Source organism: Chrysochloris asiatica, unplaced genomic scaffold, assembly GCF_000296735.1.
Source record: "Chrysochloris asiatica unplaced genomic scaffold, ChrAsi1.0 scaffold00009, whole genome shotgun sequence".
NCBI classification, from domain to species: domain Eukaryota; kingdom Metazoa; phylum Chordata; class Mammalia; order Afrosoricida; family Chrysochloridae; genus Chrysochloris; species Chrysochloris asiatica.
The window spans coordinates 36,396,877-36,409,207 of NW_006408527.1; the positions used below are offsets into that span (position 1 = coordinate 36,396,877).

At 38.9% G+C, this 12,331-nt stretch overlaps 1 protein-coding gene and 1 pseudogene across 2 annotated transcripts; both read left to right on the top strand.

Moving 5' to 3' along the window:
* The first annotated feature begins 163 nt into the window (after positions 1-163).
* LOC102828970 (glycine cleavage system H protein, mitochondrial-like) lies at positions 164-1,147 on the top strand. The gene is made up of 2 exons (XM_006834238.1): positions 164-172; positions 713-1,147. Exons 1-2 carry the CDS (start codon positions 164-166, stop codon positions 1,145-1,147), a joined length of 444 nt encoding a protein of 147 aa, XP_006834301.1.
* A 469-nt stretch (positions 1,148-1,616) lies between these two features.
* LOC102821085 lies at positions 1,617-2,830 on the top strand (annotated as a pseudogene). Its single transcript, XR_438676.1, has one exon. The product of XR_438676.1 is annotated as a ribosomal protein L3 pseudogene (transcript).
* Positions 2,831-12,331: the final 9,501 nt, after the last annotated feature.

A 12,331-nucleotide genomic window follows, 5' to 3' on the forward strand; every position in this document is an offset into this window, starting at 1 on the left:
TGGGCTGCCAAAAGAACCAACAGATTTAAAAAATGATTTAAAATTTATTTTTAAATAATCCACTGTTATTATTATCCAAATATACTAAAAATTTCCAAGGTCTGTTTTTTTGAAAAAAAAAATTGTTTATTTGGATGTCAATAAGCATTGTAAGAACTACATAATGAGGGCAGTAAATGTTATGGGACCACATAAATTTGCAAAATGATGGGTTAAAGTTAAATAAAATACTTAAATAGGTCAGTGGTGGTCTTCTAAGAGCCCTTCTATGTTAATGTGCATTTCTCAATCTCTAAAAGGAGGGCCCACAACCCATCTGTCAATTTGTTATACTGTGATACCTTGCATGTTGCTATGATGCTGGAATTTTTGCCACCAGCATTTCAAATACTAACAGAGTCACCAATAATGGACAGGCTTTTGTGGAACTTCTAGACTAAGACAAACTAGGAAGAAAGTCCTGGTGGCCTACTTCCAAAATGGGTCAATGAAAGCACTATGGTTCACAATAGAGTACTGAAAGATGAGGTCGCAAAGTTGGAAGGCACTCAAAATAGACACTGGTCGCCCGCCCTGTTCCACCCCGCGTCTCCGGGAGGCCGAGTCCTGCGCCGCGACCCCACCCCCCCCAACATGCTAAGAACATGGTGATGCAAGCGGTGTGGAGCATGCGGGTCGCGGCCTGTAGCTTGCGTGAGCCCTTCTGGACTAGACGCTGGGGGCCGGGAAGGGCACATTGTGGACGCTGCGCACCTGCAACGCTCTGTTCTCGGTGCCTAAGTTCACAGACAAACTTGAATGGGTAGCAACTGACGATGGTATTGGAACAGTGGGAATCAGCAATTTTGCACAGGAAGCTTTGGGAGATGTTGTTTATTGCATTCTTCCTGAAGTTGGAACAAAATTGAATATACAAGATGAGTTTGGTGCTTTGGAAAGTGTGAAAGCTGCTAGTGAACTCTACTCTCCTTTATCCGGAGAGGTAACAGAAATCAATGACGCTCTTACAGAAAATCCAGGACTCAATAACAAATCCTGTTATGAAGATGGTTGGCTGATCAAGAAGACATTGAGCAATCCATTAGAACTTGATGAACTAATGAGTGAAGAAGCATATGAGAAATACATAAAATCTATTGAGGACTGAAAATAAACAGTGGTCACAGTAATGGACTTCAGCTAAAGATGGTGCAGGGCAAGCAGTGTTTCCTTGTGTTGTATTTGAATTCTCAGTGCCAACTGGACAGCAGTTAACAACAAAAAGTAGGGTAGCATGTATAGCAGTTTCCTAGCTTTTTTTGAGACCAGAGACTTCTTTTGGTGGGGAAAAGAGTTTGCAGAAATAATGCTCTCTTAATATACCACATTAGGAAACTCTAGACTGAGATAAAAATGAATGTTTACCTCTTTTGTATTGATTACATCTGAGTGTAAAGAAAACAGAAATCCTCACAACTGGCCAATAAACATCATGATCAATGCAAATGAAGTTTCCAATTATTTCATTCTACTTGGATCAGAAATCTGTTTCTAGCAGCAACAGACAAGGGATCAAACAACATGTTACACTGGGCAAATCTGCTGGAAAGATCACTTTAAGGATTTAAAGGCCGGCGTGTTTCGACGACGGAATGTCTCACAGGAAATTCTCGGCTCCCAAGGCTTCCTGCCTCGGAATCGCAGCAGCCGGCATCGCGGGAAGGTGAAGAGCTTCCCCAAGGATGACGCCTCCAAGCCTGTCCACCTTACAGCCTTCCTGGGCTACAAGGCCGGCATGACCCACATCGTGCGCAAGGTCGACAGGCCAGGGTCCAAGGTGAACAAGAAGGAAGTGGTGGAGGCTGTGACCATTGTGGAGACACCGCCCATGGTGGTGGTCGGCATCGTGGGCTATGTGGAAACTCCTCGAGGTCTCCGGACCTTCAAGACTGTCTTTGCTGAGCACATCAGTGATGAATGTAAACGGCGCTTCTACAAGAACTGGCATAAATCGAAGAAGAAGGCTTTCACCAAGTACTGCAAGAAGTGGCAGGACGACGATGGCAAGAAGCAGTTGGAGAAAGACTTCAGCAGCATGAAGAAGTATTGCCAGGTCATCCGTGTCATCGCCCACACCCAGATGCGCCTGCTTCCTCTGCGCCAGAAGAAGGCCAACCTGATGGAGATTCAGGTGAATGGGGGCACAGTGGCCGAGAAACTGGACTGGGCCCGGGAGAAGCTGGAGCAGCAGGTGCCTGTGAACCAGGTGTTCGGGCAGGATGAGATGATTGATGTCATCGGGGTGACCAAGGGCAAGGGCTACAAAGGAGTCACCAGCCGCTGGCATACCAAGAAGCTACCCCGCAAGACCCACCGAGGCCTGCGCAAAGTTGCCTGTATTGGGGCCTGGCACCCTGCCCGCGTGGCCTTCTCTGTGGCGCGTGCTGGGCAGAAGGGTTACCACCACCGCACTGAGATCAACAAGAAGATCTACAAGTTTGGCCAGGGCTACCTTATCAAAGATGGCAAACTGATCAAAAACAACGCCTCCACTGATTACGATCTGTCTGACAAGAGCATCAACCCTCTGGGTGGTTTTGTCCACTATGGTGACGTGACCAACGACTTTGTCATGCTGAAAGGCTGTGTGGTGGGGACCAAGAAGCGAGTGCTCACATTGCGCAAGTCCTTGCTGGTACAGACCAAACGCCGGGCACTGGAGAAGATTGATCTCAAGTTCATCGACACCACCTCCAAGTTTGGCCATGGCTGCTTCCAGACAGTGGAGGAGAAGAAGGCGTTCATGGGACCACTTAAGAAAGACCGAATTGCAAAGGAAGAAGGTGCTTAATGTGGGCAGCTGGTGGAACCTCAATAAAAACTATTTTCCAGTGGGGGAAAAAAATAAATAAAAGGATTTAAAAATCAATGATGTCACTTTGATAACTAAGGTGTGCCTGTCCCAAGATATGATCAATTCAATTGCCTCATATGCATGTGAAAGCTAGACAGTAAAAGACAAAGGAAGAAGAATTGATGCATTTGCATAATAATATTGACAAAGAAGATTTACTGTCACATGGACTGCCAGAAGAATGAACAAATCAGTCTACAAGAAATACAACTGGATACTCCTTAGAAGCAAGGATGATGAGATTTTATCTTGTTTACTTTGAATATGTCATCAGGAGGGACCAATCATTGGAGAAGAACATTGTTGTTGTTGTTGTTAGGTGCCATCGAGTTGGTACCGACCCGTTGCATCCTTATGTACAGCAGAATAAAACACTGCCTGGTCCTGGACCAACCTCACTACTGTTGACAAGCTTGAGTCCATTGTTGCTGCCACTTGGCCAATCCATCTCGTTGGGGAGTCTTCCTCTTTTTCTCTGACCCTCCACCTTACCAAACATGATATCCTTATCCAGTGACTGGTCCCTCCTGACAATATGTCCAAAGTATGAGAGATGAAGTTTGGCCATCTTGGCGTCTAAGGAGCACTCTGGCTACACTTCTTCTAAAACGGATCTATTGGTTCTTTTGGCATGGAGAAAAGCATAATGCTTGGTAAAGTGGAGTGTCAACAAAAGAGAGGGAAACCCTCCATGAGATGGGATGACACAATCATCACTACAGTGGATTTAAACACAGTAATAATTGTGGGACCAAAGTTTCAGTGTTACATTTAAGGTCACCATGAATCAGAGCCCACTCAATGGCATCCAACAATAACAAATGTATTAAGCAATTCTTTTAAGTTTCCTAACATCTTGCTACCTCAGTATTATAGTTTGAGCTGTAGCCTTTGCAAGCTTTCAAGCACAGAGAATTAGAATCCTGAAAGAAGGTGTTAGTCTGAAATTCCAATATCAGAAGTAGCTATTGAAGTCATCTTAAAGGTACAATTATGTAGCTACTCTCTCAAAGCTGTTTACCAGCTCACGTAAAGCCTGTCTGAGTCAAAACAAGGTAAGTCTAGACAAGCTGTATCAACAAAGGTTGATGAGTTCTAAGAAGAGCATTGCAAGTTCCCTATCAATCTAATGCAGAGTGTCAATGTCTGTCCTCTCATTGCGTAATTCATTTAGAAATGACAAACTATTAATAGTAACTTTATTGAATAAATGACTTGGGTTAATATTGTAGAAGATTTGAAAAACAAGCATCATCTTATATTTAATTTTCCTCTGTGAAATTATGCATAATTAGGTGAAGGTCTTTAAAAAATAGAATAATTAATGTGATATTAATGTTATCTTTTATATTGTCTAGGAGTGGTTCAGTAAAACATTTTAGACTACAGCTATTACTTTCAATGAAAAAATTTTAAGGAAAAATGTACTCTTTTCCAAATTGATTTTACATTTTCATTCTACTCACTCTAACTACCTGAATCCTAGGTGTTTAGTGAATGGAATTTTCAGACTTGATATTGATTAAACTGATGCTGAGTCAATATTATTGCTGAAGTTTATTGTGGATGACAGAAAGTGTGGAGAAAACAGCAATGATGAGTAAGAGATTGTATTTTAGAAATAAAAAGTATGTATATACATATCTGTGTCATGAAAATCGAGGGCATAAACAGAAATTTGAATTCATTGAAATGAAATGTTGATTCAACAAACTTTAATTGCAGTACTACAATGCAACATCTATAAAATATTTAAATACAGAGTTGAATAAGTCTCCATTTTGATGGATTCACAGTGTAGTAGGACAGACACTTATGCAAATAATCTGAAAGGAAACATGCTACCATGGAGGAATGTGGAGATGAGGGAGAACAGTAGGAGTGACTAACCCTAGAAATGTGGGTACACAAAATCAATACCTGTCTATTCTTTGCATGTTTCTGCATTTGAAATCATCTATGAAAAGTAGTACCAAAGGCAACAATAAATAAATTGATCTTCACCAAGTAGGTAGCACGTAGACTGAAAGGATCTTTTTCTTTATGTCTAGGTAGAGTGTTGGTGGGGACATTGAGACCTAATTTTATTACTTATAAATAAAAAGCATTAAATATCTTTGACTTGTTTATGATTTTATTTTCTAAATGAAGAAATCTACTGATAGCTTTAATAGGCAGCAGATGTTTGCAACTCTGTAATCTCATGATCTCAGTAAATGCCACTGAGCAAGATAAGAATCTAGTTTCTTTTTCTCATCCTGTTCTAATCTATTTACAGTCAACACTGAATACTCCTTCCTATAATTTAAGAGATCATAAGAAAATTGAATGTGCAAATGTTAGTGACTGGGAACATGTGATCCCATAAGTTTCATTATCTTTGATCTCATCTTGCTAATGAAGTTCTCATTAGTAGACCCATCTTTTAAGTTACTCTTGGAAATACTAAAGAAATATTTGATTAATATTTACCTCATTGTATTAGTTTTCATTTACTCTCACCCTAACAGTTATGATCCTTTCAAAAGAGAGAGAAATCCTATCGGAATCTATTTGAATGTACTTTGCAAATAAAAGCTAATAGGTAGCTGAAGTCAATGCCTTATTCCTAAATCTACATAAGTGATGAATTATGATTTAAGTGTGTCACTGTAGGATCAGTACTAGACTGAATGAATCACAGCATCAGCAGTTCAAACCGACAGCTGTTCCTTGGAAACCCTATACAGGGTTGCTCTCAGTCAGAAGTGACTCGATGGCACATGCAACAACAGCAACGATTAAAGAATATATATTATATGGAGGTGGGATGGACTGTCTTGTTTGCACAGTGTATGACATAAAAGCAAATGTATTCCAAAGGTCAGTCACATAGAGGCAATTTGTAAAAGAAGTTATATATATATATATAAACTATTATGAAATGACTGTGTCAATTTTTAAAACTTCTAATAGCACTGTTCTAGAGATTTACCTTTCCTTTTAAATATCCAAGCGGCTAACAATAGTGATTTATTTGCTTTGCTTATTCTCATTAATTATGTGATTTTCTTAGAAAAATCTATTAAAGTTGCCTGGCCATGCTCTGTTCTTTCAAGAATCACGACACTTAACTGTTCATGACTCTATTAACTCCACTTTCAACATGTCCTTTCTAATGTTCTGCTTTGGTGTTTGTTTATTTGTTTGCTGTTTTCTTCCCCCCACCCCCACCCCCACCCCGAGTGTAGATGTGAGATCACTAGACTTTTATTTCTGGGCTTACCTTCCTGCTGAAGAAAGCAATTGTAAGTCAACAGAATAGTCATTCTTAGCCTGATTCTAATATTACTGTGACTAGAAGTGGCCTCTGTGTTCCATTGTTTTCTGTGCTTGTCTGGTGATTTGAAATTAAGCTTGATTTATTATCCTGTTTTTCTTTTCTTTTCTTTTTTTTAGGTTAAATAAACTCTTTCTGAGTCTTTTGAATACCAGTGAAACACAAGTATTAATCCTGTTGCATTTCAAAGTGTTTGTGAGTTCAATTTCAAAGGATCACCTGGGTTCATTTTGTGAGTTTGATCCAATCAGATAACTTCTCTTTGTTAATTTCCTCTGTGTAGAAGTCAAAAGGGATCATTTACCAACTTTACTTATAGCAGTAGTGTAGGAAGATTTTTTTTTTTTTTACTGCTATTGAGGTTCTACAATGATCAAAATTAACTCCAGGGGAAAAAATACCATTTGGGTACATTGTGTCCAGGTAGTATGTTTCCATTTTTTATGTTAGTGCCTTCTTCTGCTTCCTAAAGCTCAGTGAATTTGACAACTCAGCTATTTCAAATGCAGGACTCCTGCCAACATAAAACTCTGCCAATCTTTCAGATTATTATTTTCTCTTAGTTTGTTGTATTTCCATAACATAATGAAGTTATCAAAGACTTCATTTTGCTTGGAGCCACAATCAACACTTATGGAAGCAGCATTCAAGAAATTAAACAGTGTATCTATTAGGAAAATCAACCACACAAGACCTCTTTAAACTGTTAAAGAGCATAAATATCAATTTGAGTACTAGGATTCACTAACCCAAACCCTGGTATTTTCAATCCCCTCATATTCATGTGATAGTTGGACAATGAATAAGGAAGACTGTAGAATTGATGAATTTGAGTTATGGTGTTGGAAAAGAATATTAAAATGCCATGGGTTGCCAGAATAACAAACAAATCTATGTTAGTAGAAGTACAGCCAGAATGCTCCTTAGAAGCCAGGATAACTAGACGTCATCTCTCATACTTTGGACATGTTGTTTATCAGGAAGGATCAGTGCTTGGCAAAGGACATCATGCTTAGGAAAATGGAGGGTGAGCAAAAAAGAGGAAGACCTTCAAGGAGCTGGACTAACCCGTCAAGGAGTGGTAGCAGCGATGGGCTGTACCAACACTCTGAGGACGGCACAGGACCAGGCACTGTTTCTTCCTGTTGTGCGAAGGCTCTCGATGACTCAGAACTGACTCAGCAGCACCTAACAATAAAAACAATGAACACATGTCCAAATGTAGATTCAGATGTCAGTGATGTGGAAATGTCGGCGTATTCCTGCCAACCCCATTATAATTTTTATGCCATCTGAGTTTCACATATACCAATGGCTGGTGTTAATGAAGAATTTTAAAACTGGAGGTATTCATATCAGATGTAAGAATGACAAGTAATGGGCAAATATGTATTCCCAGGAAGTAAAATCTCAGGATGTAAGCCATTTGTGCACACTAAGAATTTGTCAAGATATAAGCAAGGGGTTCCTGGAGGAAACTGTATTCATGATTTCAATCATGTATAACGAAAATCAACTAGCTTCAGTCACCTTAGTGTAAGTCCCTCCCTTCTAGCCGAGTGGCCAACCTTTATATTTCAAAGGATTTCAAAATGAACCTGAAATTATCTATGTTATTATTGTTAAGTGCCTTTGAGTCAGTTCTGACCCTTAGAGATCCTGTAAAGGGTTTCCAAGGAGGAACTGGTGGGTTTGAAACACAGACCGTGCAGCTAGCAGTTCAGTGCTTATCCTGCAGTGCTACACCAGGACTCCGATCTTGTCTATAATCAATCACGAATCCCGTATCTTTCTCTGTTCTCTGTTTATTTAGTCTTCTTTCTCTGCTTAAATGGAAAAATGCTTTGTATTTTTATTTAGTGTTGTCTAGCTTGAGCTGTGTTGTTGTTGTTGTTTAATGATGTCTAGTAGGTCCTGACACATAGCAACCCTGTATAATGTTTCTGAGGCTTTCAATCTTCATGGGAGCAGAAAGCCTCATCTTTCTCCCATGGTATGGCTGGTGGGCTCGATCCAAGGACCTTGTGGTTTGCAGCCTAGTACTTATTGTATGTAGCCACCCTGCTCCCCTCAAAGAAGCTCCTATTATTTCTCTAATACTAGAACATTAGGTTTTCTTCTTTGATATTTTTGTTGTCAAAAATGGAAATACAAAGGTGCATTATCTCTGGGCATCTGGACATAGGCAAGGTAATTGATGAGCTGATTTGGGCCATCCAATTCTGCAAATTCTTACAAATAAGATAAAAACAAACAAACACTCTCAAATCAGCTGTGTTTCTTTGTGCTGATAGCTCTTTGAGTTTTATTGTGGATTTATTTTGGTTCTTGAAAGTAAAAGTTTGTTGTTACGATCACTATAAAATGGTGAATGCTGCATCAAAAGTAGATTTGGAGCTATCTTCTGCAACTCCTCATTAAATGACCAAGACTTATGGCCCATTATCCTGCATGCTGGCAGAACTTCATTTGAGATAATCTGAAAAATCAGTGGCTACTTTGTGGTTCTTTTGGTCTAAATTAATTTTCTTTGTAGTAAGTTAAAGAACCAAGTTTCCCACATTAAACATTGGTATGTCCATTTTGATTGACATATTGAGGCCTCTAAAAATATGGTACTGTAGGATCAGCACTGGACTGTGAAACAACCAGCTGCTCCTTGGAAACACTTTACAGGGTCACTATGAATTGGCACCAACTCGACAGCACTTAGTGACAACAACAAAAGATATCAGTGGTCCTTGTGTGGTGCTGTAGGATAAGCACTAGACTGCTAACTGCAAGATCTGTGGTTCAAACCCACCAGCTGGTAATTGGAAATCCTATGCAGGGTTACTTGATGGCATCCCACAACTCTTTTGGTCTTTGGTCTTTAGTTTCTAATCTATCAAATCTGTTCTTCAGATGACCGCTAAATTCAGGTGGTATATATTCAAGGTCATATTTTGGCTCTTGTGGACTTGTTTTCATTTTCTTCAGCTTCAGTATGAATTTTCATATGAACAATTGATGATCCATTACACAATATGCCCCTGGCCTTGTTTTGGCTGATGATTTGGGGTTTTTCCACTTACTCTTTCCACAAATATAGTCAATTTGATTTCTGTATATTCCATCTAGTGAGGGCCATGTGTATAGTCATCTCTTATCCTGTTTAAAAAAGATATTTGAAATGAACAAATCATAGGTTTTTCAGAATTCAATCATGTGATCTCCAGCATCATTTCTATCACTAAGGCCGTATTTTCAAACTACTGATTCTTCCTCTTTGTTTCCAACCTTTGTATTCCAATTGCCAGTGATTATCAATATATTTTGATTGCATGTTTGATCAATTTCAGATTGAAGAAGCTGGTAGAATTTTTCTATTTCATAATCACTGGCTTTAGTGGTTGGTATGTAAGGTTGAATAATAGTGGTATTAACTGGTCTTCCCTGTAGGCACATGGATATTATCTATCCTATCATAGACAGCAAGCATTGTACCTCATGACAGATCTTGATATGTTCTTTTTGGTGATGAATGCAACACCATTCCTCTTCAATATGTCATTCCCAGCATAGTAAACCATGTGATTGTCAGATTCAAACTGGCCAATATCAGTCCGCTTCAGTTCACAAATGCCTAAGATATCAATATTTATGTGTTGCATTTCATTTTTTACAATTTCCAGTTTTCCTAGATTCATATTTCATACATTCTATGTTCTGATTATTACTGGATGTTTACAACTCTTTCTCTTCATTCTGAGTTGTGCCCCATAAGCATAGCAAGGTCCCAAGGTTGTGTTGGAAGAAGTACAGCCAGAGTGCTTCTTGGAGACCAGGATGGCCAAACTTAGTCACTCATATTTAAGATATATTGCCAAGAGGGACCAGTCTCTGGTTTGGTAAGGTGGAGGGTCAGAGAAAAAGAGCAAGACCCTCAGAGAGATGGATTGGCCTAAACTGTGGCAACAATTGTGAGGTTAGCCCAGGACTGGGCAGTGTTTTGTTCTGTTGTGCATAGGGTTGCTATGAGTCAGTACCAATGGATGGCATCTAATAACAACAACATATAGGATCTCTATGAGTGGAACCTGACTCAACAATATTTAACACCAACAAAAAATACCAAGACAGTAAAATTGCTTTCCTGAAGGACACTGCACATTAACTAAACTGAATGAAGAATTACAACATCAAAGTTTAGCTCTCACCCTTTTTGTACTCCTACTGGCTGCTACAAGGAGCTCTGGTAGCGTAGTGGTTACGAATTGGGCTGCTAATCTCATGGTCAGCAGTTCAAAACTACCAGCCATTCTGTGGGAGAAAGATGAGACTTTCTGCTCCCATAAATATTTACAACCTCGGAAACCCTGTACAGGGTCGCTATGAGTCGAAAGCAACTCCATGGCACATAACAACAACAACAACAACTGGCTGCTACATCTTTGTGCCCTTTTTTGTCTTCGTATTCCTCTGATAACACTTTATCTTAACTTCCCTTTTCCCTGAAACAAAACAAAACAAAGAAGGCAAGTAAAGTTTGTCTGAAATGCCCTTTAATATTTGCTGTAGCATGGATTCTGGAGATTCTCTTCATATCATGTTTAGGTGAGGGGAATGATTAGAATTACATAGCATTATGAAAGATTTTCCTAAATTTCAGGAAGACCCTTACACATTTTATGAAGGGTTTGAAATCCTTGTTGAAATCTACCATCGTGTCTTCTCTGCCTATGTCAACTTGTTCAATATGGCTAGAACAGTCATAATGGAAAGACCTCAAGGACAGTCTAATCTTAAATATCAATAAAATGACAACCAAGATGTTGGAAAACTCTCAGGCCATGAGTAAAAAATAATTGCTAGATGGTATCACAAAGGCCTTTCTTCCATTTATTGATTGATTGGACTAAAATTTCCTCTTGTAAACAAAATGAAGATGAAAGTGTCTATAATTATCAGACTCAGCTGTTCCAGAAGTTTTCTGAGCACCCTGGCCTCAGTTTAACTGCACCTGGTACGACTGGCATTTTCAGGATTGTTTTCGGATCTGGTCTTTATCTGAGATCTCAGTCTTAGTAAAGCAACATCAATTATTCTGGGAGACAGCTCCTATTGTGAAGCTCACCAATTTAGCTTACAAACATTCCCAGACTCTTGAAGCTGACAAGTTTTTAAAGCAAATAAATTAATGGCCTTCTAGTAATAACAATGTCCCATTCAAAAAGAAAAAGAATAAAAGCTAGATCATCCAATGACCCAAAGGTGGGTATCTGTCACTATTGTAAAAAAACAAAAAACAAAAAAAAATCTGGTCATTGGAAAAATGAATACTATAAATTAGAATATAAACAAAAGACAGACATAGCTCAGCTTAAAAAAAAAAAAAAAATCCTACCATCTAATTCAGAATGAAGGGGCTTTATGGGCAAAACAGGGACTTTACCATGATAGCTCTTAATCTGCAAGGAGAAACTATTAGTAAGGAAAGTGGCTAATTTTTAATTGGCCCTAGGTTAACTCTGCCTGCTGTTACCACCATTTGTTTGCAAAGATCCTTGCCTCATATTACTAAAGATTCCAAAGTAATGGGAGTCACAAATCTTAATTCATTCCTAATCTTTTCCGATATCTCTTAGTGCTATTGAAGATTTACTCTCTTTTTTTTGTTCAGCTCTGATACCCCTGTCAATCTATTGGAAATATATATTTTTTAAACAAATGGAATTTCCATTTGCAATTTAATAAAGATTGTTGCTGTTGTTATTGTTAGGTGTCATTGAGTCAGTTCTGACTCATTGAGACCCTGTACAGGGTTTCCGAGGAGCAGCTGGTGAACTTAAACTGCCCACCCTGCGATTCAAACAGACTTTGAAGTCCAGGGCATTAACTCACAGCAGCAAAACAGGACTCTTTAATAAAGATAGGGGAATGTTACTGAGTCTTTCTGGTATCCCAAAGTCAATAGAGACAGGTCTGAATTAAAGAATATTCAGGAAGAAACCATTTTTTTTCTGTTTACACTCTTGTCATCTCCTTTTTGACATTTTATTTGCTCAGTTACTGAAGACTTATGGGCCAGAAAATCCACAGCTGTTTACTGAATTATTTTTCCATGTAAAGGTTTAACT